Source organism: Osmerus eperlanus, chromosome 22 (assembly GCF_963692335.1).
Source record: "Osmerus eperlanus chromosome 22, fOsmEpe2.1, whole genome shotgun sequence".
Taxonomy (NCBI): domain Eukaryota; kingdom Metazoa; phylum Chordata; class Actinopteri; order Osmeriformes; family Osmeridae; genus Osmerus; species Osmerus eperlanus.
The window spans coordinates 2125119-2146851 of record NC_085039.1 but is presented as its reverse complement, the minus strand read 5'-3'; the positions used below and the strand labels follow the sequence as shown (position 1 = coordinate 2146851).

The 21733-nt window shown below is 40.2% G+C and overlaps 1 protein-coding gene across 1 annotated transcript in view; it reads right to left on the bottom strand.

The window, feature by feature from the left end:
- Positions 1–13197, bottom strand: part of nup133 (nucleoporin 133) — a 43548-nt gene extending 30351 nt beyond the window's left edge. The window contains exons 1-7 of the mRNA XM_062447897.1: positions 12934–13197; positions 12663–12778; positions 12467–12570; positions 12031–12135; positions 10072–10203; positions 9637–9807; positions 7144–7299 (exon numbers count right to left, since the gene is read on the bottom strand). Coding sequence (XP_062303881.1) covers positions 7144–7299; positions 9637–9807; positions 10072–10203; positions 12031–12135; positions 12467–12570; positions 12663–12778; positions 12934–13064 — 915 coding nt within the window. The 5' untranslated portion in view covers positions 13065–13197. The remainder of the gene's footprint in view (positions 1–7143; positions 7300–9636; positions 9808–10071; positions 10204–12030; positions 12136–12466; positions 12571–12662; positions 12779–12933) is intronic.
- Positions 13198–21733: the final 8536 nt, after the last annotated feature.

Below are 21733 nucleotides of genomic sequence, written 5' to 3'. Positions count from 1 at the left end.
TGAATGTTATACACATGTTTTTCTAAGGGTACATCCAGGCGTTTTCTATAAGTGCCCTTTGGAGACTCCAAAAGGACCCTGGGTAACCATGGCCACATACCTATCTTAAAAGGCTACAACTTTTGAACTCTTTCACCTACAGTCATAGGTTTGGGCTCTAATGAAAGGTGACACTTGGGGCTATCATATCCCATATTCAGATTCACCATTAGTGTTGCTGAAACAGAGTAACTGAAGCATTAGAGTGCTTTTTACCTTCTTGAAACTAAACTTTGTCCATATAAAAGTCAAAACAAGTGCTATTGTGGAAAAGCAGTTTATATAAGACACACCAAACTATTTGCATACTAGGGCTGAATGATTAATTGCATTTGCGATTATATCGCAATGTGACAAACTAGATTTTGTAATCGCAAAGGCTGCGATTTTAATTTAGTGCACGTGACACGCGAGAGTTTCCAGACGAAGGATAAACTTGGCACACTACACTGTAGGCCTACTTTCGCGTGTACAATGGCCTCAGGGCTCGACAAAAACTTTAATATCAAAGAGGAACAGTCAGTCAGTCGTGTGGGAGTATTTTGGATTCAAAAAAGATGATGCGCAGTGTAACGTTTTGTGCAAAACCTGCCTGGCTAACGTTGCTACCAAACGGGGCAACACCTCCATTGCAGCACTTAAAAATACACCACAAAACCTTGTACGGCGGTTGCGTTGCAAAAATGCCGAACATCACCACAAATCAGCCTAATACCAACCGACAGGGCTCACTGACTGAAATATTTGAAAGCCTTACTCCTTATCCACGTACTTCTAAACGACACTTGGAAATGACACGAGCAGTAACCGAGTTCATCGCCAAAGACATGATGCCCCTCAATACGGTGACCAGGCCTGGGTTCACGGCTTTGATTGAAACAATGGATAGGCGTCTTACGGTGCATTTTATTACTGAAGACTTTGACCTCAATGCTCGCTGCCTTCAAACTTCCTACTTCCCAGACAACCACACAGGGGAAAATATCGCAGCTGGCCTGAGGGGCTTGCCAGCTGGGATCTCCTCAAATGAACCTTGTCTGCATTACGACAGACAACGCGGCAAATATGGTGAAGGCAGCACAGCTCAATGAATGGACCAGGCTCCAGTGTTTTGGGCACAGATTACATCTTGCCATTGGTAAGTTTGTGTTTGTGACAATTGAACGTGCTGTATCTAACTTTGTCTAACTTTCTCTCTCAGAACAACCTGCTTGACCCCAACCAATCGGGCTTCAAGACTGGCCACTCCACAGAGACTGCCCTCCTTTCAGTCACCACTGCCCTCCAGTCTGCCAGAGCGGCTTCCAGGTCATCCGTCATCATTCTGCTGGACCTTTCTGCAGCGTTTGATACGGTTAACCACCAGATCCTGCTTGCCAGACTTTCTGAGATGGGCATCACTGGCACTGCACTCCAGTGGATCTCATCCTACCTGTCGGGAAGATCCTACCAGGTTTCCTGGGGAGGCAAACTGTCAGGCCCTCGCCAGCTCTCCACTGGTGTCCCACAGGGCTCCGTCCTTGGACCCCTCCTCTTCTCTCTGTACACCACCTCACTTGGACCAATCATCACCTCCCATGGCTTCTACCACTGCTACGCTGACGACACGCAGCTGTACCTGTCGTTCCCCCAGACCGATCCGGGAATCTCAGCTAGGATTGAGGCCTGCCTCACAGACATCTCCGCCTGGATGACCGAGCACCACCTCCAGCTGAACCTCGCCAAAACAGAACTTCTCATCATCCCGGCTAAACCCTCCATCTCCCACGATCTCTCAATCACCCTGGGATCTGCGACGGTGACCCCTTCATCCTCTGCCAGGAACCTTGGGGTTACCATGGACGAGGAGCTCTCCCTCACGGCCCACATTGCTGCGGTCTCCCGGTCGTGTAGATTCACCCTCTACAGCATCCGGAAGATCAGGAGATACCCGTCTGAGCACTCCACCCAGCTGCTAGTCCAAGCACTTGTCCTCTCCAAGTTGGACTATTGCAACTCGCTGCTCGCCCAGCATGTGCAACCCGCCCTCTTCAGAGGATTCAGAACGCAGCGGCCCGCCTGGTCTACAATCTACCCAGACGCTCCCATGTTACCCCGCTCCTCATCTCTCTCCACTGGCTACCTATCATGGCCCGTATCAGATTCAAGACCCTGGTATTGACCTTCCGAGCAGTGAACGGGACTGCACCAGTCTACATCAAGTCTCTCCTGCAGCCTTACACCCCCACCCGTCACCTACGGTCTTCTTCAGACAACCGCCTGGTGGTCCCACCGCTCAAGACCGTCCGGTCTCAACACAAGCTCTTCTCCTGTCTGGCCCCCCAGTGGTGGAATCAACTCCCCACCTCCATCAGAGACACTGACTGTCTCTCCACCTTCAAGAAAAGGCTCAAGACGCACTTGTTCCGGGAGTACAACGGTACTTAGGAATGGTTCGCTTGACCCGATGTTAGTTTCCTCAAGGATCACAATGACTCTTGCTCAGAGACTTGTTGCTCTTGTGGTTAGTGGTAACTGATTTAAAATTGTTTGTACTCGCTGTGATATATTGTTTTTTATTATTGTTGCTTGTCTTTTTTTCCACAGGTACACTCGCACTTATAGCAGTTCATATTGTTTAATTGTAACTTGTTTAACTACATGCTCTTATGGTTCTTCCCTTTGGGCACTTACTTTGGTTGTTCACAATGTGTGCTTCATGTTTTGGCTACTCGCAATGTTTTGTGGCTATCTCGTTGTTATGATCAGTGACCTATGCACTTTGTAAAGCTCTCTTTTGGAAGTCGCTTTGGATAAAAGCGTCTGCTAAATGAATAAATGTAAATGTGTGTGTGAGAGAGTGAAACACTGTTGTTTTCAGAGTGATAGAGAGAATGTAAGTGTGTGTAATGGTGATAGCGTTGCCCTTGTATCAAACAACTTAAATTGTATGAATTACACTATTTTCATGTATTTATTTTTCAAGAAAATGCGCTCACGGATGACAGTGTCATCATCAGTGTCGAGAGCAATAGGGCTGTCCAAGCTGGTGGGGCACTTCTCCCACAGTTGGAAGAAGAAAGCAGCAATGACTGAGGCACAGAGGGAGCTCAAACTTCCTGAGCACACCCTCATAACTGAGTGCCCAACAAGATGGGGTCCAAAGAAAAAATGGTCGCCAGGGTGCTAGAACAGGCCAAAGCCATATCCCATGTGTTGTCAGGTGACCGACATGCACGCTCCCTCATCCCAAGCTGGCAGGATATTGAAGTGTTGGAGTCTATTCACAAGGCACTGCGTCCTCTCCTGGAATTTACAGATGCTCTTTCTGGAGAGGAGTATGTGAGCATCTCCTACCTCAAGCCAGTTCTCCACCTTCTGGCCACATCAGTCCTGGCTGAAGATGCTGAGGAAACTGGCCTGACTAGGTCGATTAAAACCAAGGTCTTCGCATACCTCAATGACAAATATAGTGACCCCTACACTCAGGAGCTTTTGGATGTTGCGTCATTCGTGGACCCTAGGTTCAAAACGCAATACATCAGTGCAGACAACATCCCTGCCATTAAGACCCGACTGAAGACGGAAATGCAAGAATCAGCAAGATGTACATATCCCCAGGTTAATAATAATTATGTCCATGAATATGATACTTCTACAAACAGACATTCAACTGCAACACTAATGAGATTTTCTTTCCTTCTGGCAGGAGAAGAGATATTGTACTGAAACCGTTCAGAAGCCTCAAAGTGCACAGCCCTCTGGGGAAAAGGCAAAGAAGTCTCTTGGCAGCTTTTTCAAAACCAGTATGGCCTCTTCTGCTTTGCCTGTGCGACTTAAAGATGTCGTGGAGGCAGAGTTAAACAGCCTGTTGACCCTTGTCATCGATGGAGAGGACGATCCCTTGGCATGGTGGAAAGTGCACAAGATCAACTTTCCACAACTTTGCAAGATAGCCCGCAAGTATCTTTATGTACCAGCCACAAGTTCCCCCTCAGAGCGTCTGTTTAGCACTGGAGGGAATTTAGTGACTTGCACTCGCTCGTCCTTAAAACCAGCAAAAGTTGATATGCTGGTTTTCCTTGCAAAAAACCTGCGAGCTACTGAGAACCATACAGTAGGATCACACTGGTTACGTTGATTTACCGAAATATTTTCAGACATAGTTGTTCTCCTTTATTTTTGTGCTCTTTTTGTTTTGTTACTGACTGGAGAAATATATATATATATATAAACACATTATTTATTTATTCTACTGTGTAGTAGTAAAGTTCATACAGACAGTCTTTAAAAACTGCAATCCACATGTCACATGTTTATATGTCATGTTTATGACAGTGACTTTAAATACTGAGTGTAATAAAGCCAAAGACTTGTTTTTATATTTCAGATTTTCTGTGATTTGTTACTCACTCTTACATTAATGTTTACACCAGGCTTATTTGACAATGCTTTATGTTATTATTAGAGCCCGACCGATAAAGGATTTTTAAGGCCTGTACCGATACAAATATTTGGTGATTTAAAAATCCGATATAATTTATTTATTTTTTATCCAGAAACGCGTAACAAAACAAACTGATTTCCCTAACAGTAGTTATTTGTAGTTAACATTTAGTCACTTTTAGCATAAGTTCCTATCCAGAGCGATTAGACAGGGACATTCCCCGAGGCAAGTAGGGTTAAGTGCCTTCCCAAGGACACGTCATTTAACATGGCCGGGAATCGAACCAGCAACCTTCTGATTAGTAGCCCGATTCCCTAACTGCTCAGCCATCTGACTCCTGTTATTATTTCCTCACTAAAATAATGTTAATGCAGTTTCTGAAATAAAATGTATAAAAACACAAACTTAAGATATGAAACTTAAAGTCCTTTGAAAAAAAAACAAAAAAACAAACATTAATATTCATTTATCGGCCATTAGAAATGCCGATGCCGATAGTGGAAAATGCCCAATATCGGACAATAATATCGGCCCGCCGATATATCGGTCGGGCTCTAGTTATTATAACATGTTTACAAGGCTGGAAAAATCTGTCAATATACTACCGTGATTCAAGTAGGTAAATAAAATATCATGCATCACTTAATTTCATCATAAGTTTATTTTGAATCAATCTAATATTGTGAAAGGTCATACTATACAGTTATTCGCCCGTCTCTGTTGAATATTACAGAACATAAAAAAAAAAAAAAAAGAGATTTATTGGTAAAGAATAATCGCAATTATCATTTTTTCCAAAATCGTTCAGCCCTATTACATACAGTGAATTGTGACCCTAATTATTTACAAACAATTTCACAAAATGTTTTGGGCAACATGCCAGTCATTGTAGCAGTCACGTTTGGGGACAAAGCACAAAGCCACATCACAGGTTGAGCACTTCACTGGTGTCTTTACACCACAGTGCCTGCACTTCAGCCGACCAGCGGTGCGGTCTCCACTGATATGCACTGGCCTGTGACTAGCTGTGGATTGAGGCACGATGGAAGATGAGGGACCGGGTGAGAGGTGAGACCCCAACTCTGCCAGCTCAACAACAAGGGTCTCTCTGAAGGCCTTCTGGGTCAGAGGTACTTGTCCTTTTCCTTTTGCAATGTCTTTGTGAAGGACAATTCCAATCCCAATGTCCAGGAAATTATAGAAGGTCTTGTACCATCTCTAGGTCTTGTGGAGTACTTTATAGTATCCTATCAGTGCATCAAAAAGGTCCACTCCACCCATGCACTGGTTGTAGTCCTTTATCACTGGCGGAACTGGGATGTCTTTCAGTACCCAGTGCTGATCTGCATCTTTGACCCTCCTCTGCACCGTGTCCTGTGCATGTGCCGTGTGGAGTGTTGAACACAGGAAGACGTCCCTTGTGTCTTGCCACTGGACAAAGTGGAGGGAGTCGTTCCTGATCCAGCGAATACTGCCACGGGGAGATTTTGTATCCAAACTGTTCACTTTTGTTTTCAGGAATCCAATTCTGTTTGTGCGGATGGTTCCGCATGCCCAGATCCTCTTCTGAAGGATCTGGGCCTCTGAATCATAGTCCGATTGATCAGTATTTACCTTGGATAAATTGTCTGATAAATCACTTTCACGTCCAGTAACTTCTTCCAAAACTTTTGTGAGAGAATACTTGGATTTCTGCGTCTTCTTTGCCATGATATCCAACTGCTTCAATTCGCTGTATGACCTTACTGGCTCAGAGCGCACAAGCACAGACAATATGAACCTGCTTACGCAAGAAACTTTATACCTGTTTTCACTTCCCTGGAAACCCCCATATCATCGTTTTCAGAATTTGATTGGCTAAAAGACGTGTCAGTCATTTCCACGATTGGTTTTGATTGGGCTGAGCTTCAAACAAAGAAAGAGAAGGTGGGTTGTGATTGCCCGACAATTCAGATGAGGCACTGGTTGGCTGTTGAAGGCCTTGGCCAGACAATGGAAGCTCAGATTTGGTCAATCTTGGTGTCAATCGAAAGGGGAGAGTTCAACGGACATTTTGATGCCTTCCTATCGTAAATACTCCGTTGCTAACCGGAGAAAAGACCACTTTTATGTGAACAAGTTGTTTCTTCCGTCGGCTAACTTGCATAATGAAACAAAGGATAATGGCTATTTATGAATGTAAAACATTGTATTTGGACGAACTACTTGACATGGTTAGATACTTTGGACCCTTGGGAATGTACAGAGATCAAGTTTTGATGGGTTGTTTGCATACCTGGACAACACTGAACCTTTGAGGGTAAGTAGAGACGTTTGGCTTTGGCATTGTTTACAAATTGGTGACTGGACAAAGACGTTGACTATACTTGTTGTGACTCGATCTTGAAATGGTTTACATATCTACAAGCACAAGAATCGTAGCTTTCCAATGATGTACAACATGTGTAGCAGTCTAAAAAATATATTTGTTAAAAGTGAGTGCGCAGTAACTGGGGGAGGAGGGGGCAGCGTTTCATAGTCAGGTTAATATTTCGTTACGACAAATATTGCCGTAACGAAGGGGGTTTGCGCAACACAGATAGGTCATAATATGAAACGATAAATGTTTTTCTATTGTCACACAATATATATCGTCATATCGCCCAGCCCTAGAATGTTATACTAGTAGTATCACCTACCCAAACGGAATCTCTGATACTCTCTGTAAGGGCAGGATTGGTGTTCCAGCTCAGGACCTGCACCTCAGAGCTCTCCTCCATCTCCCACTTATTCAGTCTGGAGGAAGTGAGGGTGTACAGGACAGCCTTGTCCCCCACCCACAGCACACTGTGGAGCTAAGGAGGAGGAAGGTAGGGTGGGTTAGCTCACTCTTCATTTGGTTAGGGCCCCACGTTTTCCAATCCGTGCAAGCAGGACATCATTTCAAGGATTGGTGTTTTACTAAAATGTTGCACAGTGCAACTTCACACATGTAGATGGATGTGTCCTCAAACCCAACAAACTCCTCTTACCAATCTCAAATATATAAGTATGTCACCAGATTTCAGGACAACCAGGGCTGCGTTTCCCGATAACGATGGATCGTAGCAATGATCGAGCAAAATAACAAAACCATCGATATTTCTTACGTGCGTTTCCCAAACATTTCGGAAGGAGTAGGCTAATCTATGCGATTTCAAGAGCTACGAATTTTCAAGAGACACTTTAGCTACGGTGTCTTTGGGAACGGCCCGTAAAACTAAGATTCGTCGTACGATGGATTCTACAATCAATTTAGGCTTAAGACGCTTTCGGGAAACGCAGCCCTGGTCTACAAGAAAATGTTATATCTGATTTTAACTGTATCAAAATGAAGTTCCAAGCACAAACCAGATGGTCAGGTATTTATATAAATGTCCTATATTATATGTGAGGAAGTAGTCTGAGTTTTTTTTGCCAATAAGACCTAGGCGGAAATTGAACAGATTCACTTTTAATAAATGTATGTGCTGGTTTGAGAACAGGAGCATAAATCTGATCAAGAGCAAAAACGTATCATGCATCGTTAAAATGGCACAGGCACCTTTGATTCAACGTTACCTATAAGCAGTCTAATTCAACTGAATGTGTATTTTGAATAGTGGTGGGCCGTTATCAGCGTTAACGCCGCCGGACTCTTATCGGCGATAAAAAAAATATTGCCGCTAATCTATTCTCAAAGTTGGGTTGGGAGCTGGGTCTATACTATGCAAGCTATGATGACTTTCACCTTGATATTTTAGCGCGGATGTATACCTAGCCGAATTGCACTGTAGGGGACGAGAACGAGTCTTCGAACCTGTGTGTATGCCTTGTGTATGAAATTATCACATCAAACGTGACGTGCTAACATGGATGCAGCTATGAAGCCGCCTGGTTTGCTTCAGGGAAAATGTATTTTTAAGAAGCTTCCCAATGGAAACCTCGACAAGACTAATGTTGTTTGCACCTTGTGCTATGCGGAATTAGTTGACTGTAGGAGTTCTTCCAGTCTCAAATACCACCTAAACGCAAAGCATCCCTTAGCTAATGCGGAAGATGCCGGCCCAAGCACTGATGTAGCGCAGGGGAAGAGTCGTCGTCAAACTACGATGTTTGAGTGCAACCGAGGCAAGCCTGTCAGCACAGCTCTATCGCTAACTAATCTAATAAACAGTTAATAAACAGCAAATGTTTACTCCTCGACAGGTCTGCAAACGCCTTTGTAAACCGAGATTTGTTAAAACGTTTGTTACGTTTGTTTGTTTACAAACAAATCGTGGAGACAAAGCGTTTGCTGACCTGTCGAGGAGTAAACATTTGGTTTCTTATATACTACAACAATACGTGGGAAGATCACAAATCAAACACGTCAAATCTGGAGCAGACGCCATGTTGTCAGAGCAATCAGCTGCACTTGCACTGGTGACGTCACTACACCTCCAAGGCAACATATCAACAACATCAATTCGTCTTCTGTCTGCTTCAGATACTTCTTTAAAACGGGAAGCGATTGCGGGGCGTTTGCGGACCTGTGCAGAAACCATATTTGGTTGTTTTAGGTTTTTTTGGGGCAATTTAGGCTACTTTGTTGCCGAGCAGATGCCACGTTGTTAAGGTCAATGGCTACATCTCCAAGGCAACAGCTTGTTGCTAGGTCCATAAAACCGTTTATGTACCTCTGCGAACTTTCAGGAGGTATATAAACGGTATTATTAACTTTTGAGAACGTCTTCTGGACCAATAGGAACAGCGTATTGGTCCAATTATTACACTAGTATATAAGAAACACAAGTACATCTTATTGAACATAATTTATTTTCATCACCAATTATCATAGTAGAACAGCTTTCTCAAGCAGTTTGTGATGCATTTTGGAAACAGGAGATGAGCTCCTGGTCTAATGCGCCACCTGGCTTGAGAAACCCGTTCTTAAAGACTTACTTTTAGTCATTATTTGGGTAGCACAAATATTCTGAATGCATTCGGCAGAATTCAAATGAGCCATTTTAATCTAGATTAATGCCAAAATCACAGTGAGATTAATCTAGATTAAAAAAAATAATCTATGCCCACCACTAATTTTGAATTTATGCTAATGACTAACATATTCCAGAAAAATACAACCTGTCAAAGAACCAAAAGGTCCAAGGCATATCTGTGACACTGCTTACTGTATCATTTGTGGGAGGGGCAAGAATGCCAAACAGGCTGGAGACTCTGCGTCCGATCCCAGACAACATCCCATGACCGGGTTGGAATGCCCTCTGATGGAGCTTTCCTGATGAGTCTGTCCAAAGACGCATCAGCTGTCCTTGGAAAGATGAAGCTACAAAACTGCAACCCTGAGAGAAAGGTCATGTTTTGTCAACCAACTGATACATCTCGTACTCTAGTAGTGTGTGGACCCTTGCACTAAAACTGTTTACTTTGCACACCACGACATTGGCACAATAAATCTACAAGGCAGGTCCTTGATTGCTAATGTGAAAGACTTAACGATGCTAGGATTTATGAAGATATGTAGATGGTGTACAGCCAACATTAGATAGTACAGGTATGCTATTTGGTAACACAAATGAAGAAATTGGTCCACAGTACAACCTTACCTTAACAGCAATGACAAAGTTGCTCAGGTTTTCTCCCATGTCCACTACAGTCTCTATGTAGTTTCCCTCGTGGGCCAAGCTAGGCCAAAACCTGGCTGTTCCCTCTGGTGCTACTGCCAAGACCATAATGGACTGCAAACCCCAAAATGAAACAACCAACATTACATTAGAGGCAGGTTAGGTCATTTTGCAAAAATGACCTAACCTGCTAACCAAAAAAAATTGGTTAGCAATTTTGGCGAACATAGCAATTTTGGCTTGAGTTTGAAAGTAATCAACACATATACAGGGTTTTTCTTGGGTCAAAATGGGTCTTCGGTGCGCCAAAAAAAATAAAAAAATAATAATAATATATATAGCGTCGCTAGCGTCGCTACCTGCATATGCAGAAATTATTTGTTTGTTGTTGTTGCAAAATTTTCTCTATGCAGGAAAAACCCTGCATATATCAAATATCCCAACCCCTCCCTTCAAAGTTCACACACGAACACGCCTCAGTTGCACAGTGCACGCCAGTGCCGTCCTATAATTGCAATCGGTCCGAATGCCGCTCAAACATTGAATTCAGTCCGAACACACTGGTTATAGCGCCCGATCACAAAATAAGTCATTTAAGGTTACCTTTCCTATAAAACAGGTATATAGCTTGCTCTTTTATTAAACAAACTAAATGGCCTTATGTTATTTATTTTATTTACACGACGGCATGTCATTTCTGTCTCTACATGGTCGCCGTCAACCCACCGCCCCCTGAGCTGTGAACCTAGGGGAAACACTGCACATATATAACAGATTTATTTAATTTTACTGTCAGAGCATTTGATTTCTTGATTGCTATCAGGATGTGATGTTTGGTAAATATGACAAAAAGTGCTTCTCAAAAACATGACCTACCCTGCCTTAAAGGTGACTGCAATTTCCATGAATGACATATACCATTGACACAAGTAATGTCAAGGGGTGTTATTTTCCACGCTCTGCCATGCCTTATCATAAGCTTGGTGCTCTGCATTATTAGGGCTGTCCCCACTCAGTCGACTAGTCGATTTTCTGGTCAATAAGCTCTTGGTCGACTAAGATTTTTTTAGTCGAGCTGCCGTATGGCAGTGTGAAATCTGATTCCCGCTTGTGTCACTATTGCTGAATTTAAAAAAAATTCAACTGAAATTGTAGATTATATTATTTAAGAAAATAAAGCAACTCAAAAAATATATAATTTAAAAGAAAAGGTGTTACTGTTTTCCTTTTCGTTAATCTGCACTTTGATTTGTTTTTTTGCACACGGCACGAGCACAATTGGCTGCCGAACTACAAACTCTGCCATAGCCTACTTTGTCGGTGTTATTAGTCAAAATGGCAAAGAAATCTGTGGTATGGCAGCATTTCATTAAAGTATATTTACATTTACAAAGTACCGGGTGACTCGAAAAACGTTGAATGCATACTCCAACAACGGTTTATTTTTCATAGTTCAACGTCGAATATGAAGTAGCCTACCACCTGAAAAACGTAAGTTGGCCTAGGCCTACTTTGCTCATGCTAACGTATGTATTTCTTTCATATTAACTCTTAAAACAGTGAGGTAAAACATCACACAAAAGGGTTTGATGAAAAACATTGTGACATTTATAAATGTATAAATATATTTTAAAAAATCAAATTTCGATTAGTCGATTTTCAGAAGTGTTTAGTCAAGTCTTGGTCGACCAAAGAAAATCTTAGTCGGGGACAGCCCTATGCATTATATTAGCAGCTAGCTACATTTGTTAGCTTCCTAATGTGCACAGCCTATTTTACATTAGACAGAAATGTTTCGATGGCAACATGAGTTCCTTCTATCCGGTCAGAAATAGCTACTCAATAAATTTATCTGAATTTCCCAATGTATATAACAGGTGACTGTCTATTTACAGACATAATAAAATAGGCATGGGTGAAGAAGCATGGTGAACTACCCACCTGAACTGTTGCTGACTCCAATGGGCAAGGAGATACAATCGCAATGAGATTAGCATTGTAGGCGAACTCACTGGTGGGCAACTGGACATCCTTACACACGGACAACTATGGTATAACAAAGACAGGCCCCATATTTGTCAACAATTGAACTAAATATGCAAGATTTGTCTAGTTAGTACAGTTTAATACATATGAACTATAGCTGCATTCAAAGTCAAAGGGGTAGGGTTATACTGTTCAATGTTGAGTGTGGTAATACATCCATAGACTGAAGATGGGGGGGGGGGGGTAGAACAGAGAGCTTTGCTATTCTGAACAACACTTCCCCATATACTTTGATCCAATTCTAATATCATACTATATAATATTTCCTAAAATCTTCATTAAACATTTAAATACAGACCACTACAAGGTGAGCCATAATCACAATGTTTACCTTGGCCACAGCCGTCTGGCAGATCTTCCATATGATCAGTCTCTCTCCACATACCATCCAAGCCCAACCACTTTCATCCACCTTCACTGAAATGTGGTCGTCGGCTAGTGGTACCAAAACAACACATGAACCAGTTAGCTCACAACTCAAACAAATGGCTTCCATGTGTTGCTTCATGCAGTCAAAATGAGCCTACCTTCGGCCATGGTCAGAGCTTCCATGACTTTGACAGGTAAGGAGGAACCGAAAGTTTGGACATCGAAGTGGACCGTCTCTGCGGTTGAATAGCTCTGTACGCGCGTGGGAGTTGACCTACAATTACATAAAGAATGTAAGTGAGTCCATTAAGAAATACATAAAACTGTAGAAACTAATGATCTGAACTTAAGACAAATTCAAATGTTAATTTACATAAGGTAACTCATGGTAAAAAATACAAATAGATGCGGGTACAACGATGCACACACCTTGAAGCAAGCGAAGTCCTGCGAGGGGAAAAAAGTAAACCCGTTGGTGTAGTGCTAGCGAGACTCCTTCTACCAGTAATCCTTGACGATTGCCTACGGGACCCACCAGGGGTGGCACGAGGCGTAAACATGGTAGATCGTCTTGTCGTTCTCAAATTAAAAACAGTTGCTAATCGGAGAAAACCCTGCCTCCAAACTAGACATCGACAGCTATTTCAGCGCGCGATACAAATCTCGGTCGCATGAAGAATGCGTCATCAACAATCGCAAGTGTTGTTCTTTGCAGTTTTTAGGGTAGCTGGCAGAGCGGAAAGGTGCATTACCTCCACCTACTGGAGATCCAGTTAAATTAACTTGAAACAGATAACAGTTTAGATTTACATTTAGTCATTTAGCAGACGCTCTTATCCAGAGCGACTTACAGTAAGTACAGGGACATTCTCCCCGAGGCAAGTAGGGTGAAGTGCCACAAGGACACAACGTCAATTGACACGGACATTGACATGGTTTACGTACTCGCAACATCGATCAAAATACAACTTGTATACAAAATACAAAACTGTTTAATAGACATAAACGTTGACATGTGTAAAAAACGTTTTATTATATTACTCAAAGTCTGCTAATCTGTCGATACGATAGGGAGTTCCAGCCGGGCTAGCTAGCTACTGTAGTTACCACAGAACGAAGTTACGTAATGTGACTAGACTGAATTTGAAAGTACAAGCACCAACAACTTCGGCAACCTTGCGCCATGCATCGTTTTTTATTAACATCTCTGTACGAATACAGCTATGTATCGTACAGGACTGGGTAAGCAGCCACACAAACGATTAGTTTCTCCTCCACCTTGAAACCTAGAAAGCTAGAAATGTTCACCATGGTTGCTACGTTACGAGAAACAAAAAAACACTCCAATTGGCCATCGCTAGCGAAAATCGCTCCTCATTTGGATAAAGTTGAGAAAATCTCATCTCGGTCGCGTCGCGTCGCTACCCACAATGCACCACGCAAGCGATTCGCCTGGCTCCATTGAAAATGAATGGAAAACATGTTGTCGCTCGCATCGCGTCGCTGCAGTGGACACGCACTGTCAGTCTGTCCGTCCGTTTGTCATGAAATCCTCACTAATCTCAATAATTTATCAAACTTTTGTCAAAAAATCTCAAATATACACCAGATTATTCTAATAATGTCTGGTATGCTTCCACACCCTTTAAATCAATCGCTAATCTCTGAAAATAGCATGAAATCCTCACTAATCTCAATAACTTTTACAAACTTGTGTCTAAAAATCTCAAATGTACACCAGATTATTCTGATAATGTCTGACCTACTTCCACACCCTTTGCTTTTTCAATAAAGTAAAAAAAAAACATAGATAATCGCTAATCTCTGAAAATAGCACGAAATCCTCACTAATCTCAATAACTTTTTCAGATTTGTGTCAAAAAAATCTCAAATATATACCAGATTATTCTAATAATATCTGGCCTACTTCCACACCCTTTACATTTTCAATAAAGGTTTTAACAACATTCAAATCAATCGCTAATCTCTGAAAATAGCATGAAATCTTAACTTCACTTCGGATCTCGACTACTAACAGCAAATATCAATCACGTGCTCCTGACCACAAATCAAGCTTCTCTCCCTATCCCTGTTGTGTCTAAGCTGACTGACGCATCCCAAACAACCTCCCATGGAACAGAACAGAACATTCAAACAGCCTCCTGCAAGGACATGGGCCCTGCACAGATCTGCACCCCCCGGATGAATTCCCTTGTGATGGAACAGCTCAGTGACAGAGACTTTCCCAAAGAAAAGCTACGCTAGGACAGCCACCATGCTATTTCATTGGACATACCGGTCATCATCACAAACAGAAAATGGCATGGTAAAATGCATGGTTACAAACCTGAAACTAGTGTTAGAAGTCACAGAACTATCCATATTCTTCCAACAGATTTATCTACCCCTGTTTTATCTGTTAATACCCCACAGATGAAACTGGCCCTTCTAAATGTTAGATCACTAAATAACAAAACATTTCTAGTTAATGATCTGGTCAAAGAAAACAACTTAGACTGCATCTGTCTAACAGAAACCTGGCTAAACAATGACACGGCAACAGCAACTTTGATAGAAGCGTGTCCGCCCGATTACAGCTTTCACCAAGTTTCTAGGACATCAAAAAAAGGTGGAGGAGTCGCAGCTATTTTCTCCTCTAAACTGTTGTTCAAAATCACTGAGCTAGGTGAATTCACATCATATGAATATCTTGCTATAGAGCTCAAAACCGAATCAATACTTTTTGTTATTATATATTGGCCACCCAAGCACTCGCCAATATTCATACAAGAATTCTCTGAACTATTATCACTATGTGTCACTAGATATGACAAAGTAGTTTTAAACGGAGACTTAAATATCCAAGTAAATAAAAAAGCAGACCCAAGAACTATTGAGCTCTTAAATCTCCTTGACAGTTTCGATCTAACTCAACACATAACAGACCCAACACACCGACACGGAAACACACTAGATCTAGTGATAACAACTGGACTAAATATCAATAATATTTCAATAACTGATCTACCCCTCTCAGACCATCATTATATACTTTTTAATGTGGAAATTATCCTAACAAAAAACAAAAAAGAATTCTTAGTCCATAGAAGATATTTAGACAATACAGCTATGATGAAATTTTCTGAACAATTTGCTCTATATGAGCCGACTAACCATGATTGCTCTCTGAATGAAATGGTAGAGAACCTCAATGATGCACTGTGTTAGACTCTGTTGCACCACTGAAAACCAAAAAGAAGTGCACAAGCAGAACCTCCCCATGGCTGAGAAATAAAAATGTTAGTGAAACAAAAAGAAAATGCCGTGCAGCAGAGAGAAAATGGAGGAAAACAAAGATCACTATCCACTACAATATCTACAAAGATACAATAACCACCTATAACAAAACCATCCGTCTAGCAAGGAGAGAATATTTCTCCAACATTATTACAGAAAATGCCAGAAATTCCAGAGTTCTTTTCTCCACCATTGACCAGCTGCTAAACACTGTCCCTGCTCCACCTCCATCCTCAGTAGTTAAATGTGAAGAGCTTGCTTTGTTCTTCAAGAACAAAATAACTTTGATCAGAGCTAGTATTATTAATAGTGGGGTCGAAACTGACATCAGTAGATTCTGCAACATAACCATGAGCACATTTACCTGTATCACACTTAGTGAACTTTCCAAAATTGTCAGCGAATCTAACTCCACAACCTCAGATATTGATCCTATACCCACAACATTCTTTAACCCTCGTGCTGCCTTCGGGTCACATGACCCAAAGGTTCATAACGAACCATCGTTGTGTTTACCCAATTTTACCCAATACAAAAACAAATAAAAATTATTTTCTTTTAACCTTCGCAATGTGGGGGGTCTGAGACAGCCCAACGGTTAAAAGAAAATGCTTCACTTTGTTTTTGTATGCGGTAAAGTTGTCGCAATACGACGGTGGGTCACAATGACTGATGGGTCAGAATGACCCGAAGATAACACAAGGGTTAAGCGAGTGTTTGATAGTGTCTCAGGTCCGGTGCTAGAGATTATAAACACATCCCTTAGAACTGGCGTTTTCCCAGATGCCTTCAAAACAGCTGTTGTAAAGCCCCTATTAAAGAAACCCAAATTGGATAACAGTCTACTTGCAAATTACAGACCAATATCAAACCTTCCATTTATTAGTAAAGTACTGGAAAAGATAGTTTTAGTCCAATTAAATTCTTTTCTTGAAGAAAATAACATCCTGGAAGTCTCGCAGTCAGGTTTCAGGAAATATCACAGTACTGAAACTGCTCTCACCAAAATAATTAGCGACCTCAGACTAAACTATGATGCAAATAAAGTCTCTATCCTTATCCTGTTAGATCTCAGTGCAGCATTTGATACAATTGATCACGACATCCTAATCAATAGACTGGAAAAGCTTATTGGGTTCACGGATAGTGTATTGAACTGGATGAAATCATATATCACAGGAAGGAAGTTTTATGTTAGTTTAGGTGACCATAGGTCCAAGAAACATGAGAACTGCTAAGGGGTTGCTCAAGGAAGCTGCTTAGGTCCATTACTTTTTTCTCTTTATATGTTACCACTCGGCGACATAATCAGAGAACATAACATAGATTTCTATAGCTATGCGGATGACACACAACTATATATATCCACTGAACCCAACGATGCAACGGCCATCAATTCCATTACCAACTGCCTGTTGGCAATAAACAAATGGATGAACGCTAACTTTCTTAAATTAAATGAAGACAAAACCGAAGTCCTACTATGTGGCCCCAAATCCAAAAGAGAGATGCTTATTAAGAATCTTGGAGGTTTAACCTCCTGTCTTAAACCAGAGGTGACGAGTCTCTGTGTAATCCTGGACTCAGATTTGAATTTCAACTCTCACATTAATAAAGTGACCAAAACAGCTTTCTTTCACCTGAGGAATATAGCAAAGGTACGACCATTCATAAACCAAAATGATGGAGAGAAGTTAATTCATGCTTTTATATCCAGCCGGCTGGACTACTGTAACGCACTTTTCACTGGTATTCCCAAGAAAACCACTGAAAGACTACAGCTCATTCAAAATTCTGCAGCTAGATTATTAACCAAAACTAAAAGGAGAGAACACATTAGTCCTGTCCTAGCTACTTTACACTGGCTCCCTGTTACCTTCAGAATTGACTTTAAGGTCCTTTTCCTCACATACAAAGCTCTACACGGACAAGGACCTAGCTACATTGCTAACTCCTTTATAAACTACACACCAGCTAGAACACTGCGATCATCAAATGCAGGCCTATTAGAGGTCACCAGAAGCAGTCATAAGAAGATTGGTGATTCGGCCTTTGTCAATTACGCCCCAAAACTATGGAACAAATTACCCATAAATATTAGGGAAGCAAACACTCTAGACATTTTTAAAAGACAGCTTAAAACCTACCTTTTTACCGAAGCATTTAAGTAATTTTATCTCAAAAGGGTTTTCCTACTTTTATTAATTATATTATTGTTACTTTTAAGATGCATGTTTAAAGTTGGTTTCTCTCTTGAACAGAGATCTTATTGGGATTTTTATTTTTGTTTGAATTGTTTATCACTTGTATTATTGTTTTTATTGATTTTATGTAAAGCACCTTGACCTGCAATTCTTGTATGAAATGTGCTATATAAATAAAGTCTTACTTACTTACTTACTTACTAATCTCAATAACTTTTTCAGACTTGTGTCAAAAAATCTCAAATGTATACCAGATTATTCTAATAATGTCTGACCTACTTCCACACCCTTTATTTTTTCAATAGAGTAAAAAAAAATATAGAAAATTGCAAATCTCTGAAAATAGCATGAAATCCTCACTAATCTCAATAATTTTTCAAACTTGTGTCAAAAAATCTCAAATATACACCAGATTATTCTAATAATGTCTGGTATACTTCCACATCCTTTACATTTTCAATCATCTTTTTAAAAGAATGATAGAAAATCGATAATCTCTGAAAAAAGAATTAAATCTTCACTAATCTCAATAACTTTTTCAGACTTAAATCAAAAAATCTCAAATATATACCAGATTATTCTAATAATGTCTGGCCTACTTCCACACCCTTTACATTTTCAATAAACTTTTTAACAACATTTAATACAATCACTAATCTCTGAAAATAGCATGAAATCTTCACGAATCTCAATAACCTTTTCAGACTTGTGTTAAAAAAATCTCAAATATACACCAGGATATTCTAATAATGTCTGACCTACTTCCACACCCTGTACTTTTTCAATAAAGTTTTTAAAAAAAGATAGAAATCGCTAATCTCTGAAAATAGCATGAAATACTCACTAATCTCAATAACTTTTTCAAATTTGCGTCAAAAAATCTCAATTATACACCAGATTATTCTAATAATGTCTGGTATACTTCCACACTCTTTACATTTTCAATAAAGTTTTTTTTAAATTATAGAAAATCGCTAATCTCCGAAAATAGCATGAAATCCTCACTAATCTCAATAACTTTCACAAACTTGTGTCTAAAAATCTCAAATGTACACCATATTATTCTAATAATGTCTGACCTACTTCCACACCCTTTACTTTTTCAATAAAGTAAAAAAAAAAACATAGATGATCGCTAATCTCTGAAAATATCACGAAATCCTCACTAATCTCAATAATTTTTTCAGATTTGTGTCAAAAAATCTCAAATATATACCATATTATTCTAATAATGTCTGGCCTACTTCCACACCCTTTACATTTTCAATAAAGGTTTTAACAACATTCAAATCAATCGCTAATCTCTGAAAATAGCATGAAATCCTCACCAATCTCAATAATTTTTCAAACTTGTGTCAAAAAATCTCAAATATACACCAGATTATTCTAATAATGTCTGGTATACTTCCACACCCTTTACATTTTCAATCATCTTTTTAAAAGAATGATAGGAAATCGCTAATCTCTGAAAAAAGCATTAAATCTTCACAAATCTCAATAACCTTTTCAGACTTAAATCAAAAAATCTCAAATATATACCAGATTATTCTAATAATGTCTGGCCTACTTCCACACCCTTTACATTTTCAATAAACTTTTTAACAACATTTAAATCAATCGCTAATCTCTGAAAATAGCATGAAATCTTCACTAATCTCAACAACGTTTTCAGACTTGTGTTAAAAAAATCTCAAATATACACCAGACTATTCTAATAATGTCTGGTATACTTCCACACCCTTTACATTGTCAATAAAGTTTTAAAAAGAATGATAGAAAATTGCTAATCTCTGAAATCTCATGAAATCCTCACTAATCTCAATAACTTTTTCAAAGTTGTGGTGGTCACACAGCTGCAGGTCAACCAGGAGCTAGTCTGTGGTTTGATTGTGACAGTATAACCAACGTGTATTTGCACCAATATGCTTTCCACAAAATGCATCAGAGGACAGCCAGGGAGATGGACAGGAAGGGACCAGGAACTCTGTGTGGTCCGTCATAGGAGACCAAAGTCCACTTGGGGACTAGGTCCAACATTGTCACACCAGCAACCAGGCCGATGTTGACAGCTCAACACCCCCACACCACAGGGGAGGTTAGATGGGCAACATATAGAATGTTGCCAACACAAGAATACAAAGCGACAAATAACAGTTACAATAACAGTATGGGTGAGGTCCCCACCAGTCAAGTGTGATTTTGTGCAGTAGTTAAGCAAACTAAAGAGTTTTTGATGTAGCCCTAAACTCCAAGACAGCACCAGCCACCCTAGATTAGAAAATGAAGTATGTTCCAGGGAAGATAAACTGTATACAGGAATGCTCAGTGACATGATGCATTTGTTGGAGTTATAGGAGGCGGGAGGCGACCCCGGTGGACGAGAGGGTCACCTCCCTACGCCTATGGGTTTTGGGGGGGAAAATTCGGACTGTTGTCTGTGCATTTGGACCGAACAGAAGATCAGAGTATTTTGCCTTTTTAGGGCCCCGGTGGGGGACTCCATTGTGCTGCTGTGAGACTTCAACGAGTATGTGGAAAATGACAGGGACACCCGGCGAGGCATGATTGGGAGGAAAGCCTCCCTGATCTGAACCCGAATGGGTGTTTGTTGTTGTATTTCTGTGCTAGTCATGGATTATCTATAACAAACACCATGGTCGAACATAAGGATGCTCATAAGTGTGTGTGGTACCAGAGCACCCTAGGTCGAAGGTTGATGATTGATTCTGTAATCATGTCGTCGGATCTGAGGTTGTATGTTTTGGAGTTTTCAAACTATCACCATGTTGTGATGAGTTGGGACAGGGGGTGGGGGAAGACTCTGGACAGACCTGGTAAACCCAAGCGAGTAGTGTGGGCGAAATCGCTAATCTCTGAAAATAGCATGAAATACTCACTAATCTCAATAACTTTTTCAAATTTGCGTCAAAAAATCTCAATTATACACCAGATTATTCTAATAATGTCTGGTATACTTCCACACTCTTTACATTTTCAATAAAGTTTTTTTTAAATTATAGAAAATCGCTAATCTCCGAAAATAGCATGAAATCCTCACTAATCTCAATAACTTTCACAAACTTGTGTCTAAAAATCTCAAATGTACACCATATTATTCTAATAATGTCTGACCTACTTCCACACCCTTTACTTTTTCAATAAAGTAAAAAAAAAACATAGATGATCGCTAATCTCTGAAAATATCACGAAATCCTCACTAATCTCAATAATTTTTTCAGATTTGTGTCAAAAAATCTCAAATATATACCAGATTATTCTAATAATGTCTGGCCTACTTCCACACCCTTTACATTTTCAATAAAGGTTTTAACAACATTCAAATCAATCGCTAATCTCTGAAAATAGCATGAAATCCTCACCAATCTCAATAACTTTTCAAACTTGTGTCAAAAAATCTCAAATATACACCAGATTATTCTAATAATGTCTGGTATACTTCCACACCCTTTACATTTTCAATCATCTTTTTAAAAGAATGATAGGAAATCGCTAATCTCTGAAAAAAGCATTAAATCTTCACAAATCTCAATAACCTTTTCAGACTTAAATCAAAAAATCTCAAATATATACCAGATTATTCTAATAATGTCTGGCCTACTTCCACACCCTTTACATTTTCAATAAACTTTTTAACAACATTTAAATCAATCGCTAATCTCTGAAAATAGCATGAAATCTTCACTAATCTCAACAACGTTTTCAGACTT